The 16,920-nt window shown below is 36.2% G+C and overlaps 1 protein-coding gene across 2 annotated transcripts; it reads right to left on the bottom strand.

Annotated features, from left to right (window-relative positions):
* Positions 1-1,170: 1,170 nt before the first annotated feature.
* On the bottom strand, positions 1,171-14,822 carry acp1 (acid phosphatase 1). Of its 2 annotated transcripts, none has more exons than XM_014967192.2 (6): positions 14,737-14,822; positions 13,660-13,733; positions 13,044-13,157; positions 7,519-7,580; positions 6,648-6,753; positions 1,171-1,587 (listed from the first exon to the last, which is right to left on the bottom strand). In XM_014967192.2, the coding sequence occupies exons 1-6, from the start codon at positions 14,777-14,779 to the stop codon at positions 1,510-1,512; spliced, it is 477 nt and encodes a 158-aa protein (XP_014822678.1). In that variant the 5' UTR covers positions 14,780-14,822; the 3' UTR covers positions 1,171-1,509. The 2 variants fall into 2 exon arrangements, with proteins under 2 accessions (XP_014822678.1, XP_014822606.1); XM_014967120.2 differs by lacking the exon at positions 13,044-13,157 and adding an exon at positions 12,865-12,978.
* Between the last annotated feature and the right edge of the window lie 2,098 nt (positions 14,823-16,920).

Raw genomic sequence — 16,920 nt, 5'->3', positions numbered from 1 at the left:
CACTACATCTGACACCTTTCATTGAACTTGGTGATGTGAGGTTTGAATCAAGCTTTCCAGTCTCCGTTCTTAAGTTAAACGTAAGGCCACATGAAGATGGGAGGTGCGTTGCTGACTGCAGAAAGTTGGCAACCTCCAACTACCCCGGACCTCAGCATCAACTCACACCGTTTACCACAAACAGTCGACTCCTAAATATGTAATAGTGGAAAAATGTCAGTATTAGACTTGCTGCACAGGAAGCATCTTGTACCATGCTGGAGTTTACTGATCTCCTGAAAGCGACCCCTTGTTTCACAAACTTTGTAGCATTAGCATCCATGCTGGATTTTATACTCTTATGACCACATATGTTTTAGGGACACCCATATTCAATGATTCTGATGGCTAACAATTATTTTAAGAAAGGCCTGTACTGAAGAAGATTCGAGTGCTGAATCTAAATTATTTGGTGATTCACAAAGTTTGTATTTTTTTCACATTTTCCTCCCTTAAAGGTGGGATGTTATGTATTTTTCAGGCTCAGCCATTTTATAGCTATGCTATCTTAGGTTGTTTTCTGAAAATACTGTTTGTATCAAAAACAGCTTCAAAGAAATTTGATTTTGCATCATAGCCATATGTGACTCCTTCAATTTGACTTCTTCAAATTAGCCTCTGTTTCTTAGGACCTTATTCAACAATTCCCCTTCAGCATGTCAATGCAAAAACATTTCTCTGTGCCGTCTATTGATTCCAATTGCAGCCATTCATAGCAAAGAAGGACTTAGAAGCAGTTTGTATGATAAACTCAGACAAAGCAAAGTTCCAACAGGTGTTTGCTAATTGCTGCTGCCGCTAGTCTACAGGAGCCATGAGAGTATGGCCTGGGGAAAAAGGTTCTTTGTGAGGCAGAAACTTAATTGGGTCTACAACCACAAGGAAGAGGTTTGGGTAAATAGTAGGTGCACTGCATGAACCTAGGCTAAGGAACCCGAACGGCTACCACAGGAGATTCAAAATGTTCTCAAACATTCAAAAGAATCAAAGCAACACTTCATGTATGTCTTTAAAGAGGGAATAACATTATGACAACATATAAACCTTAATTTCTGATTTTAAATAATACTCCCTCTGAAAGAATTCCATTATTTTTCCCTTCTCATTTTTCACAGATTTCATAAATACGCCTCCCTTTTCTCCACCCATATTTATTGAGGCTTTAACAAAACTACATTTAACCTATTGCAGAAATGTACAGAAATTCAGAAGATGGATTTGTGAACAAATGAAACACCTTTTTAATTAGATCGATTCACTTTAATGATCCAAGTAAACCAGAAGAAGCAGCACTGCTCTAAATGTCACTGGTAAGACATCTACAATACTGCAGCACAGCACTGTAGTGATCTCTGACAGTCATGGTACAGTTATATTGATAAGTGCTTTTGTGACAACCAAGATGTGTCAGGTTGGTTGATTATGCAGGTTCTTCTCTTAGATTTAAATGTGCTTCAGGGTGGGATCTTGTTAGGAGTTCTTCTCCAGGAAAGCTTTGCAGCAGCGTAGGCACTGTTCATACACATTTTCAAAGTCTGCATCGCTTCCCTGAGGGATAAAACACAAGACGAGCTTCAGTCAATAACACATTATTATATGACGACTTGCATTGGGTTGAGAAATAAAAATGGACAAACACACTCTTATGAATGTAAAGGGGGAAAAATGTGAAATGACGGCAACCTTTTCAGCCAGAAAATTGTTCTCCCCTTTTTCTGAGTACCAAATTAACTCAAAGCAGATGCCAAGAGGTTTACTGAGTGGTAAAACCCACACTCAAATTCAGACACATTCCTACTTTTACGACATAAAGCCAAAAGAGGCGTTAGCCTTTCTGAAACTCTGGTCTCTTCAGTTCATGAGGGTTTTGGCACATACCTTTTTTGTGTGTGTGTGTTTTGTTCTTTAAAACAATTCCACTCCAGAAAAACAGGAAATATTTATAATATTTGACACATTCTCTGAACTTGTTTTTAAAGCTCCACTACTGAGATTTAAACATATATTTGTTAAAATAAATGTCTTCATTCACCTTAAACACAAAGCAAACATCCTTTACTGGGAGTTTTGCGTTATATCTATATAGAGTAGCACATAACTGTAACATGGAGAAAAAAAATAATGAATGGATATCATAATTTTTTACAAATAAAAAAAAACATAAGAAATATAAGAAACACAGTTTCACACGTTTTTATATATATATATATATATATATATATATATATATATATATATATAGTCCCTATCAATCATAAATAATTAATAATAGATTATTTTATTGCATTCTGAAAGAACTGCAACTTTAGCAAAAGGTGGTTTTAAAACATTTTGACTTGGAGTGGCTAAATGCAAACACATGCCATCTTCTAAAAAAAAAATCAAAACAAAGTGTCACTGTTCTTTTACTTTACAACTATTGAAATGGTCTTTGTCTCTTACATACTATCTCAATAGAACACATTTAGGTTTGTGTTTACGACGTGCTAAAATGTGAAAAAAGTTCAAGGAATACGAACACATCTGCACTGTGAAATTGCTCAGCTGAGAGAATTTTGCTACAAACTATAGGTGGTGCCACGAGTGTTAGAGGAAAAACTCAGACCACAAATATGTGAACTAATTTGGGTGCAGTTGCCAGATCGTCTCTGAATGAAGCTATCTGCTTATTTGACAAAACACCAGATTAGAGAACGCCATTAAATTTTGCAAATCGAGTACGCAATCTGTTGAGGAGCAGAACGTAACTGGCCCACTTTGGATAATAAACAGCACAACCCTGAAGGAGGAAATGATGCGCTCTGTAAGGCGGCTGCAAAGCTTATCCTCATCCCTCCTGCAGAGAGTAAAGAAACAGATGTCTCCGTTTATTTTGACACAGTGACACTGATTGTCATGCCGCTAACAACAAATGGGTTATTGGCGGCGGTCCACAGCCAAAGTGGTGTTAAATATTCAAAGGAAAACCACAAAGTATATCAGCCGCTCTGGTAAGTAGAGCTAGAAAGCCCCTGAATGCTGTGCAATAAAGCGAGACGTCCAAACCACGCCTAATATAACTGTCCACGCTTATATGTTGAGCCACATTCTCTTCTTCCAGCCACGACCTTAATAACATGATGACTGTTTTATTTAGGGCTGGCGTTCCAAGAAGAGTAACTGAGCCGACGAAAACAGGAACAAACACATCACACACAGCCAACAGAGATCTGCAGAACATGACATTAGTTATTTATTGTGAGATTATTCTAAATACTTCCAGGAAACATAAGATTTACCAATCGTCAGCGATATGTCATGAAGGTATATCAGTGTGTTATCAATGCTTTTGTGTGCTCTGAAACCTTCCACTACTTCTGCCTTTCTTCATTCACAACCCTCAGGAAAGGTAAAAAGGAGCCAAGAAACCCAGTCCAAATCATCTGGCTGGGCTTCCCACTGCTGAGAGAGTGTGTAAAGAACAAAAGAGACGAGCCAGCCACGGATCGTGGAAAGCCAAACCAATCGGAAACCAAAAAAAAAAGAAAAAAAAAGAAGAAAAGTAGACTTTTGTTGCAGTCCAAGTAATTACAGTCCTGTTTAAAAAATAAATAAATAAAAAAAGCCACTGCAATGAGCACAGGTCTGGAAAGGTTGTGAAACATGTTCTTTGAAGCTAGTAATTGATCCGTTTTATAACCGCAGTCTGCACTGTTTTGCTTTGGAGCTGATTATTGCAAGAAACGTGCTTAGAAAAGATCGAATGTCTCCCTTTGGACTCTGAATTCTCTGTAGAGCTACCACATGCACCTGAACACGGCAAAGTTCATCCAAAGACAAAAATACTAACAAAAACACTATCCAAAATGTTGTTGGATAACAAAAAAAAAAAAAAAAAGAAGCAGCAGCCAGTAAAGGACAGGCTGATCAACATCAGCAGCTATGCATTTTAAGTTGAGGCAATCAGTTTTATCAGTTTTGTACGTGGAGCAATATGGTGCACTTGACTCTTCTTGATATTTCTATCCACCAACATTCGGGGAAAAGCTGAGAAAAACTGTTTTTTAGAGAGAAAAGTGGGAAGTAAAATGCATAAAATTCAATGAGAGGATGTGACTAATTAATAAAGACGTATGAACCATATTAGTTCTGTTGCTGTGTTTGCAGACATTTGAAGGTAAAAATGTACAGAGATAAGAAAAACAGGCCTGCAGCTAAAGTGGATAACAAGAAATAAAGATGTCTGTCTCTGTCTCTTTTACCCACGTTGCTTCACTATCTCCAAATAATGTTCTTTTCTCATGATGCCTTCTACTTCATCTATTTTGCAGAGACAAATTTTCTGTCAAGTCTTGTCATTTCTATAAATTGGTTGAGTGCTAATAGAGATATTGTGCTTGAGTAAAGAAAAGCTAAAAAAGGATAATGCATGATAGTATTTAAGCAAACTTTAGGAAACTTTAGGTCGCAGTGATCTTTATCAGAGCTTTTAGAAATGTTCAAATAATTAGAAACAATGGCAGCTGTGTTCAATCTAACCTCAGTCAATAACTCTGCAGTCACGCAACCCAAGAAATTCCCTGAATTAAAAAAGTATTTTTAAGCTGACTCAAAATCAAAGTGCCTTGTTGAGAGGCTGTTTTAGAATAAAAGCAGAACATTTTATCCTAAATCAGCAGAACTACATTATTTTGGAGCGACGGTTTGTGCCTCCATACCAACAACCATTGTCTTTTGGACATTTGAAGACAAAGGGCCTTTAGGGAAGCTTTGGGGGAGCTGAACAGGAATCCATCCTGTCAAAATAAGAACTTTTAATCCTTTTTCAACTGTGACCACTTTGGCAGTAATCTTCACTCACCTTCGGCAGTGTTTTATCAAGATTAGGGCTGTTGTAAACGAATATTTTAGTAATCGAGTAATCTATCGATTATTCTTACGATTAATCGAGTAATCGGATTAAAAAAAATTCTAAAATGAAATATTGGTAAATCTGGCATAATACCGGTGTTACTATCAGATATCAATATCAGTCCAATTTTTCATATTTGAGCATCCCTAACAGTTGCTTTTTTTGTAGTTTAGAAAACTAACCTGTAACAATAATAGCTCACTTTCTAAGTTAACCAGAAGAAAAGTTATAGAAAAATCTGAAATTATATTGAATTTAATAAAGAGGCAGGCTCACAAATATGCTTATAAAAAATGTCTACAATCCAGCTTTTAGTTTATGTATTCATCTTCAGTGAGTTTAATAGATTAATTAAACTCACCTTGCCACCTAACCGGTCACGCTTTGGGTTTGAAAATACGGGAAATGCCGCCTGGAGTGGGAGGAGAGGGCGAATGAACGAACGTAAGATGGGGTGGAGGAAATAGACCAGCGGACTGACGAAGCGTTAGACCGGGGGACGAACACGGGGGAAGCAATACGGGATATTTACGACACCTTCACTGGTCACACTCAGAAACTCATCTACCAGCCATGTACGATGCGCTCCGCCACCCGTTTCTTCAGACCCGGATATGAAATTTATTGTGCGGTTCGTCGGTAAAGCTACATTTACACGGTAAGCATCAGCCACTCAGCCGCCCGCCCTGTTCAGGCTATCCGCTCACCTCAGCGCTCTTCCCGCCGTTCGCTTTCAACCAGCAGCCCCGGAGGAGAAATGCTGCCGTACTCCAGGCATTCCCCCAGTCATTTTAAGGATGCTTATTGGTTCCCCAAAAACGATAAAAAGTCGGGCATTATCATCAATCAATAAAATCTCCACGGGCCAATCTTGAAGATTGGACTTTATGCCGCTGAGACTTAGCTTTTGTCAACAACTCAGAGGCGGAAGTGAGAGCTCCGCGCAACGCAAATGAAGTCCCGGCCGGAACACGGTGCGCTAACTAATAAAACATCAATTAACGAAGCTTCGAGGCAGGTAAATTTTCCTCGAGGAATTTTAGTAATCGAGGTACTCGAATCATTCGAGGAATCGTTTCAGCCCTAATCAAGATTGAGCTAAAAAAAAAAAAACTATTTTCTCATGAACATGTAGCCAAAACAATTATTCCATTGGATTATGTCTGCAAGCAAGGCCTATTGTACATGTATGTCAATTTAAAAATTATTCAGAGGTAATAAATGCTAGAGTGTAATAATCCAGTTGTGAAAATTACACTTCAATGTAGGCAGAGATCAAGTACCCATGTCATATAAAATTAATTTTTTTCACAGTTGCTTAATGAATGTGAAATTTCCAAACTGCTAGGTTACATTTTAATTCAATAGGATTACAAATATTTTCAGTGGTCCGTTTAAGACACGCTTTCAACACAAAACCAGGCTGGCATTATCTTACAGAAATAACTAAAAGTTTCTTAGCAAGGCTGATTATTAATTTATATAAATCTACACAGTGAATGCTGACTGTTTCGGTTTATATTATACTAAAAAAAAGAGCCAATGCTGCAATACAATGTGAGGGAAACCACACGTTTATTTTAAACAGCAGTGTTCAAGACACAACCGCATTAAATTTAGGGTCTATCTAATACTCAGAAATCTTGAAAATAAACAGAGCACATGTGATTTTGTTTTAAAACTGAGCAAGGGAAAACAATTCGAATTAAATACTTACATAATATGGGTCTTTGATGATCCGCTGGTTCTGAGGATCATATGAACCGAGAAGCTCGATCTTTGCTGTGGCGTTTTTCACAGACTTGGCCTTCTTGTTCAAGTCACTGTAAAGGGGAAAAAAAAAATTAAACTCATTTGAAGCAGAGATGAATAAATCTAAAGGTTTCAGCATGCAGCCTCCCTATAATAAACATCCATGTGGTTAGTCTTGCCTGCCTGAAATCCTTATACACATTTTACAGTTGCTTTATATGTCAAGGCAAACCTCTGTGCAAAAGTTAGAGAAAGAAATGTGCAACAACAACAAAAAAAAAATCAACATCAACACATCTCTACTACTTCAGAATGTCAAATCTAAAACAGTACAAACATGAAGACAAACAATTAATGAACTCTTTGTCGGACAATAAAAATATGTGGGAGGAAGAAGGAGGAAGAAAAAATGGCTAAAGAGCAAAGACGAGGCATCCAAAGAACTCAGTAAGCAGCTTACAGATCAGATCTGCCATAGGCATGTGATCTCAAAATGATCCCTAAACGTTCAAAGTAGCAAAAAAAATATCCCTCCTATGACCTTTCGAAAGAGCTTAAGAAAGGCTATTGCTCATTAAAGGGAGGCATTGACCGGGGAGTGAGTTGTAGCTCAAAGTTACCAAAGTTTCTTTCTTTCTTTTTCTTTGTTTTTATGTGAATGTGAATGAGCACCTTTAGATTCTCAACGCAACACAGGTCCACTCTGACGGAGGGTTTTCTCACCAAGACGAGACATTTAAAATATGACCCGCTGTTTTCAGTGCCTGCGTGTCATCAAGCTGCAATCGACACTCAGAAGGGAAAATAAACAACGCTGCGAGCCGGAATAACTGTACCTCAGGTTGTTCTCGTCCATGCAGAGTATGTATTCAAAGTTCATGAAGTCATCTTTGGTCACCTGGAAGTGGGACAGAAAAACAGAAAAAGGCAAATGTTAGCTTTGGCTCTTAGTGGAAACACGGTACGGTGAGCAGAGGCTCCCGCTGGGCCTTCGGAGAGAGGGGAGAATCCTCAGCAGAAACTATCAATTATTGTTAAGCAAAAACTTCTTTCTTTCATCCATATTTCATAATAAAAAAAATAAATAAATAAAAAAACCCAAGAATTACAGAAATTCAGTCATTTACACAGAAGCAACAGTTTTAAGTAACCAACTCTATTCAGCAAAATCATCTTTACATTGTATTGTGCATGCAATAATTATTGGCTAAACCTCCACAATAACTTAGTCAAGAAATTTGGATTAATTTTTAAACAATCAAGCACATACATTGCAGTGAAAAAGGATTCGCTTCATTACATTTTTGTGCTTTTGTTCCCCCAGGCATAAAAATGATCTCTGTAATGCTTCCTAGATGTTAATCACTTTGCTTTATATCTTAAATTTCTGTGTATGATGATGCTTTATGTCAGACAATTTTAATATCTTGATTGCATGGGTCTGGCAGCAATTATTTTCGGGACATGCTTAAATGGCAAAGAAAGGAAATAGCAACCGAGAAACGGGTGAAAAAGAAATATTTTCTTTTAGACAAGGCTATTCATGTAGGAGGAAATTAAATGTTACAACTGAATATTCAAACAAATTAATATTCTCACTCTCCTAAACCTCTTCCTCACACATGGTGGTAGTGTGTGCCTGTTGAGCTGTGAGCTCAAAGCTGACCTGGCGCTCTCACGGTTTAAATGAAGCGGTGATAATCCGCCGTTTAAGAAAGAAAGTTCTCTTTACAAGCCTGACGGGGATCTTGGACTGATGTGAGTGGAAAAAATGTGAGTGAGCAGGGAGGATCCTATTGAAAATAAGGAGTAAGTGGAGTAAGACATAAGTTTCAAACCTCTAGATAAAACTGCTGATGAAGCCATGCTGAGATGGTACTGCTCTGTGTAAAAATAAACCGGTTTGCCTTTTAAAAGTGAACTCTTTCACCTGCAGAGTTTAGAAAAGCGCAAGTATAGGAAGCATCTTATTGTTTCAGAGGACTTGAACTGTCATCATAATGTATTACTGTATTATTTGGAGTGATACAATCAGTTTATATATAATATATATATATATATATATATATATATATATATATATATATATATATATATATATATAATGCAGTGCTCCAAAATTTTTCATGGGATAATATTGTTAGCAATTAGCATCTATCAGCAGAACTCGTTTGTTTTACTGAACTGGGCCTGCTTTAATAGAAAACAGAAAAAAAATAAAACAAAATGGATTCAAAACAGAACAACCTCTGTACAGTTCAATATGAGTCACAGATCATTAATCAAAAAGTGTCCATCTATCCAGAGATGCATCCATTGTGTAAGAAATGTCAGAATTCAGAATAGGTTTGTTTTTTGTCCAAAGCTTTAATGCTACTGGCATTTTGTTTTTGAAATTTCAAATTACGCCTGATATTCATAAATAAAGAAAATTTTGACAAACCACAGCAATCTGTGTTGCTCATAGGAGCAAAGAAATGGATCCCTACATGTAGAAGGACAAATCTGTTCCCTCTGTCAGAATCTGGACTGTAGACCTCGACGATAAACTTCACTTGGAGAGAATAAGACATTCACTGAAAGACAACTTTAGGCAATTTAAAGAATCTGGAAACCTACCAGATCATATCCCATGGTTACAATCACAACACAACACGGCCCTGCAGCACTTTAGGCTACCAGGAGGTTTGTCAGCAGATGGTCTCACTGGGTTGGGGCGGGCTGATAAAAGGCCATCAACTTAGATAACTCCTTTTCTGATTTACTGTGTTATAAATTAAAACATTTATTTATTGGTGTGCTTCAGGATTATACAGCACCAGCCACAACCTTTTAGATGGAAAGGTGAAAGCCTTAAAATAAATTCACTTTTTACAGCAGTGGAATAATCTCACACTGAAAAACAACACACACTATTTATGTGAAAAAAATATCGAGAAATTAGTGCACATTACAAAAACCCAAAGGCTTCACAATTATTGGTTCCCCAGCTGTAAATCTCTTATGTATCCCTCCGTTTGCCATCAGGGCAGCACTCGGCCTTCTCCTACGACATTAAACTATTTTAGATGACTATGGCCTCTTTCTTTAGATCTGGGGCTGAGGTCGTCATGGAAGAAGGCTGATTATGTGTCTGGTGAGCAACTAAATGGTCCCTCATTTTCAGTTCACTGGTGGATTTTATTTATGTCTTTTTCTGCAATCACAAAGCTTGGAATCAACATTTGGCAGGACATCAGAGTTTTTGTGCAATGCATTCACACTGTAAGTTGCATTATTTAGCCAGTTAATTGGCCTTAAGCTGCCCTTAATGCCCCCAATACATTTGTATTTTTAGATGCTATAAATACGGAAGATTGGAACAATGGGAAATACAGAATAAGAGTGTGGAAAATCATAATTTATAGCGTTATTGTAATGTAAATAACCCAGAATACATCATATTTTAGTGCTTTTTTTTTAAACAACATTTATGATTAACTTCCATTTTGAGTTTTGATGCTTTTAATTTGAAGGAACGACTTCCTGCTTAACTGTTAGCGCAAAGGCAGCAGAACAGCAAACAAAAGACAGAAGTTAAGCTGTAACAGAGCTCATAAAAATCTATTTTGTTATTCGATGCCCTTGTGATAGACTAACAGAAAATGGCCTCTGATGTTTGTAACAGTATCTAAAAACTATAAGATGAAGAAGTTCCTTATATTATAAAAAGATGATGTGATTTTGTTGCAAAAATAAAATATTTTATTTCGGGGATTCTCTATCCATCTTTAGCAGAGGTGCCAATACATCTCTTTATCTGGAGCTGCTAAATCCTTCCTACATATGACAAATTTTTCAATTTAATTTTAGACATTTTTCTACCACAGTATTAAAAGAACCTCTCACCAACAGATGATTTAATGATAAAAACCAATATTTGGTCACAAAACCATTTTTGTACTCTCGGTCGTGGTGGGGAGGAATCGACTCCAAGAAATATATTTGTCCGACATCAAAACTTAAAAGATGATAAGCAAAATTAATGTGATTGCAGAAGGATCGTGGTATTTTGGCTAAAGTTGCTCATTCCTCAAATGTTGACACAATGATAACATATTAACGAGGCTGGAATCAAAATTTCAGCTCTCCTACAGCTATAGTCTTGCTGGTTTTTTGATAAGAGAAAAAACATTCCACATTACTTGTTGTAGATGTCATCTGAGCATGTTTATCTTGTAAAAAAAAAAAAAAAACAGCAAAAAAACTCTTGTTTATTTGGGGATGCAATGGTCTCCCAGGCAATATCCCAATTGGCCAATTTGCTTATTTGTAGATAAGCCTTACCAGAAGTTCAGCTAAGTGGAACGGTGGGAGCAAAGAGAAGTGAGAGAAATAGGAAGAACAGACTGATAAAGGAAAAAGGGAAAAAGCTTGTCGGACCTCATTGTGTGGATTTGGTTGAGTTTAAGCCAGAGGTCTAACCTTCTGATTTAAGCAGATTAAATGTCAGCCTGACTGAATGGGTTTATTGTGAGACAACGCAAGGAGACAGGAGATCTCAGGCAAAGGGTCAGACACCAGAGATGTCTCACGAAAGAAGAGGGGGGGGAAAAAAAGTGTTATAAGGTTATGGAAGATGGGGATGAGCCAGCATCACATAAAGCTTAAAGTCCTAAGATAAAGAAGTTTATGACTGATTCCTAACTTCTGCTAAAATTGGAACATTATTTGAAAAGGATGCAGCTGTGATGGGAACAACTATGTCATTAACCATGCAGATTTGAACATATTGAACAACATTTTAGCATGTCAACAGGATTCATATTTTTATAATCAATGCTTATTTTCATTCCAAAGGAAACTTACTAAAACCCAAATAAAGACTTATTTGAGTTAGACTGAATTGTTTTCCTTCATAAATAGTGCTATGAAAATTTTCTTTTTTTAATGAAATGCCATAAAAAGCATTTCCCCCCCTGATAATTTCTCATCTGTTTTTATAATGTTACATTTATACATTTCAGAACAAACGTTACCTATGAGAGGTAATCAATGCAAATACAAAATATGCACTTTAAAAATGAGAATTTCATTTATAAAGAAGGGGGTAAAAAATGCAAACCAAAATGATGCAATTTGAAAAAGTAGTTACCATCTAAAGCTAATACCTGGTTATGTCAGCCAATAAGTATACTGCTCAAAAAAAATAAAGGGAACATTTCACTTTAATTTTGTGTGTGGCTCCAAATCCAGGCCTCCATTGGTTAATAAATTTGATTTCCATTGATGATCTTTGTGTGATTTTGTTGTCAGCACATTCAACTTTGTACAGAACAAAGTATTCAATGAGAATATTTCATCCATTCAGATCTAGGATGTGTTATTTGAGTGTTCCCTTTATTTTTTTCAGCAGTGTATTTTAAGGTCTTCGCTGCAAAGTAGATTTAAATAAGTCACGTCCCATCACAACCATGAATAGCCTATTGCAATTTATATCATAACATCTCAGTCTGATTAACTTTTTGACTTTTACACGGGCCACTCCAAAATCTTTTATTCTTTTTTTAAAGTATTCAGAGTTGGTGTGCTTTGTATGACAATCTCACTGAATTACTAAGTTCATGAACCAATGGCTGGACATCCCCCTTCAAAATTGTGAAAAATCCTCCGGGTCTTTAAGCAGAAAGGCAACCCCAAGTCATAAATCTTCTACCACAATTTGACTATTGGTGGTAAGCCCTTTTAAAAAAAAATGTTTGTTAATTTCATGCCAGATATCACAAGATGTGCATCATCAACTCATAGAATATTTTTTTAAAGTGTTGAGGATCCCTTAGGGCTTTTTTTATTTGCAGATATGGATCTCCCCGTGGACTTCGATGCACGAAGACCGTTTCACCCTGGTCTCCTTTAATTATGAACACTGACTTCAGCTGAAGCAAATGAAGCCTAAAGTGTTGTAGTATTTCTCGATGAGTATGTTGATGCACTTTTGCAGTAATTCTGGTCAGCCAGATACTCTCTGTAGGTTCACAGCTCTACATTTTCTCTATTTGTGGGAATTACACACAATTAAAAAGAAAAAAGAAAAAATCTGCAGCTCTGCTGGTTGCTCCTAATGTTACAGGAAAATGGCAAACAGAAAATTGTGAGAAAACACACTAATGAGGTGAGTGGCGCCACGGATCATCCAGTTGTACCTGTCGAGCCCTATGGCTTGTCTCAATGCCATGCTTCCTCAGGCAAGCCAGACCACGGGTGTCCGGTGAGCTGCCTGTATTCCAGTCAGATGTGGCACCACTGTCTATGACCCACTGCAAGAACAGAGCACAGAAAGGGGCCGCTAGGTACCGCTACGTGTAGAAGAGCGTGGTCGTACCTGCCTGGCCACATGACTCATGGGCACGCCATGTCTCTTCATGCAGGCTTGACCGCGGTGGTCTGGAGTGTTTCCTATTTCATAGGTGGAGGTGGCAGCACTGTCTATCCTCCACTAAGCAAATCAGGGCATGGAGAATAACAATAGATCAGAACTGGGTCATATTGTCAAATGAGTAGAAGTTGAAGATGGTTTAGAATTTGGTGTTTTGAATACCTATAAGGATTATTGATTCATTTTAAACTTAAGTTAAACAAGTACACAAAATGTGTAAAACAAATGTCTGATAACATCTTTATCTGATTTATTATACAGAATACTTACTGTGACATTTAATAAAAACATGATGTCAATAATTCTTTAAGCTTTCAAAGGTATCTACGTCTTCAACAAAATATGATTTTGGAGACAGTTAGAGCATCTGCAAACACTGTGAAGCTAGAACATAGTTTGCATACTGTAATTCCTATAGCTAAATTACCTAAATATTTTATTATATTCCTTACTACATTTGCAATAGCAAATCAGCATAAAAGATGGATGTTTTACACATTTTTAAACAGCTGAAAAAAATGTAACAGTCTGTAATGTATCAATTAAATACAGATGACTTTACCTTATCAACCACTCCAGAATCTGTTGCCATTTTCCTAAACACAGCTTCGGCAATGGGAGACCTGCAAATATTCCCTGTTTAAAATTACAATGAGTATTAATAGGATGTTTCAATATTGTAATATCCTAATTACATTCTCTTAAAGAGTGTAGTGTGATCTGATCAGAACTGTATCTGACGAAATATTAACCAACAACTATTGTTCAGTTCAATTTTAACCCAACCTGGTGTGGAAATTGTTTATTGTGGGGAAAAAAGCAGTCCAGTTAGTTATAAAAATACACAAACTTAATCATCAACAAAATGCATATATCTTTTAGCCATTCCTCCTCAAACGAAAGTGTACAAATATCAAACAATGAAACGAACAAATATGGGGTAATTATATAAATTAGGGGTTATTACCAAAAAAAAAACGTGGTTACTACCAAAATTTACAAAATAGTCAATTTTGTCAATTGACAATTGACAAAAAATGAAAAGATTTAATTTTTTGTCTATTGACAAAACATTAAATCTTTTCATTTAATTTTGTGCATGCGCGGGAAGTCGCGCATGCACAACAGCGCGACTTCCCGTAAGAGGAATGCAGGATGCTTCTTAGTCAATGTTGATTTTCCAATGTTAAGCTAATTTACAGCACGAGTTCGGATGTGGCACTAAATTTTGTAGGGGATTTAAGCCTATAAACGAGTTTTAAGAAATACTGCAGATTAACATGTCAACTTAATTAATGTTCATAGCGTGGCTATGAAAACAGTGAAACCAAAACTAAAATGTCAATCCGGTTTACTGTCTCTATGACATTCTAAACCGGACTGACTTAAGTTCAAAATGTTCAAAATGTAGTTAAAACATTAAAACGTGTTTTATGAGCGAAGGGTATTTCATTTAAGTTTTATAGCCCAGAAGAACTTTAATGAGAGACAAGTGGAGACAAGCTAGCTGGAAATCTGACGCTAACCCGGTTTAAGAAATAAACGAGTGAACCAATGAAAGCACAGAAATTTGCATTTATTCTATAAGTTGTGTTTGATTTAAACATTGTTGCTGATATGATGTAAAAGACGCTCTTACCCAGACAAACGAACAGAACTGACTTCGAACCGGTGGCCGCCATGTTGCTGCGTAGTCTCCTGAATTACGTCACAGTGGGTGACCAGTTTCTGCCTGAGCAAAAGTAAGCTCTCAGGCGAAATCACAAAAAATGAAAATTTCTTTTCATTTTTTGTGAAAAGAGATTTCACAAAAAATTTAATCTTTACATTTTTGTTCACTGACAATTTTGTCAATTAACAAAATTGTTAATTTTAACAAAATTGACTATTGACAAGATTGTCAATAGTCAATTTTGTCAATTGACAAAATTGACTATTTTGTCAATTGACTATTGACAAAATTGTCAATAGTCAATTATTGACTATTGACAATTTTGTTAATAGTCAATTAACAAAATTGACTATTTTGTAAATTTTGGTAGTAACCACGTTTGTTTTAAATGAAAAACAAAGAAATAAATGTAGGGGAAAAAAAAGTCTGAAAAATAATCATGACTTAATGTGGAGCATGCCTGAAGATTTGAAGAAAATACAATTCTGGCCTGCAATAAATTCAAGATGCAGTGTCATGGTATAAGATTTTCAAAAAAAATGATAGGTTATTAATTTTTTTTTAAATCCTCCCTGAAGGCTAAAGAGCACAAAGATATTTAAGGACTGATATTCTAAAAAAAAACGAGTAACTAAAGAAAATTATTTGTAAGAACACCGACATTAGCTCCAAACATACTGAATCACATTCACCTTGGATATCCTGTTTTACAAATCCAGATTAAAACTAATTAAAATAATTTACAAGACTAAATGAATGCTTATAATAGCAGGAAGGTTTTACTTTCTTCATGATACAAAAACCTCGCCAAGCCTTTCTTATATATCCACTGCTCATTTGCCTATCCAAATAATTTTTGTTTTTTTTTTCATTCATGGTTATTATATCTCTATGAAGACATTTTACCCACTGAAGATCTACTCTTAGAAACACAACTTTCTTCTCATTCTAATAACCATTTAAAAGTTGAAAGCAATGCAAACATGCAATGTAATGAAAGCAGTTGTAAGAGGTGCTGACATTAAAGATGTCATGAGCCCTTACATGCTGTTTAATCTGTGTTTCCTTTAAGCATTTGTCACGTTACCCCAGAGAACACAGTCAAAGGACACATGTCATAAGGACATCAATAATGCTAAAAACAATTAAAAGGAGACATGGCAGACATGAATTTGTTGATTAAAGCTCCTGAAAATAGATTAAAATTATTAGTGAACAACTGCATGATTGACACTTAAAACCCCACATGTTCAGTGTATTTCTATTCCATGAATATGGTGCATAATTTTTTTTCAATCTTAGGAAATCTTGCCTGACTAAATGATATAATTTTTGTCTAAAGAATGAGTCTCATACATTGTCCCTATAAAAACATTGCTTGGCAGAGGGAGGGGAATGATTGCAGATGCAGAACAAACTGGATTTTTTTTCTCTGATCACAGTGAAAATGAGCAGTAACAACTTCCTCAGTCCCAAGACAAAAGCCAAATTTTCTGAAGGCGTAACAAAATTACCTAATTCAGCTGATACCCACAAGGTAACCCATACGTGAGGTAATCTTCCAAGGTGACATTTGAGTTTAATTAAATGCAAATAAAAGAAATACAGCATATAATCTCTTTAGTTATCTGCAGTTGCCAAAGTACATTTAACAAGGTTGCTTTGAAGTCCTTTGCTTTGCTTTTTGTCCTTTGGGCAAAATGTAACAGATCCAACATGTCATTCAGTATGTGTAAAATATCAGATTTGATAATATGTTCAAATGGTTCAATAACCAGATATGTCAGAGCCACAGGGAAATTATTATGCATTGCTTTAGGTGATGTAACCTTTGCCACTGACACCACAACAGATTCCTTCCATATGCTGGCAGCTTTCTGTTATTCCAATGAATAAAAGAAGGAATATTATGAAGTATCAGGCAGCTGCATGGCAAAAGACTTCAGTCATTTTTAATTCTTTACCGACCAGGAAAAGAGCCTTTCCTCTGTGGCAGAAGATAAACAGATTCACTGAAAATCACCTCATTAATTTTAATGTCCAAGCTTCTAGCCGCAGCTAATAACAGTAGTTGGTTAAACTGTAAAATCAAGGTTATGAATATTAGCCATCAGCATCAAGTTTGATGGAATAATTTGTCAGGTTTTGTTG

Source organism: Poecilia mexicana, unplaced genomic scaffold (assembly GCF_051168715.1).
Source record: "Poecilia mexicana isolate PSO_F unplaced genomic scaffold, ASM5116871v1 scaffold_21, whole genome shotgun sequence".
NCBI lineage: Eukaryota > Metazoa > Chordata > Actinopteri > Cyprinodontiformes > Poeciliidae > Poecilia > Poecilia mexicana.
This window is presented reverse-complemented; position numbering and strand designations above follow the sequence as displayed.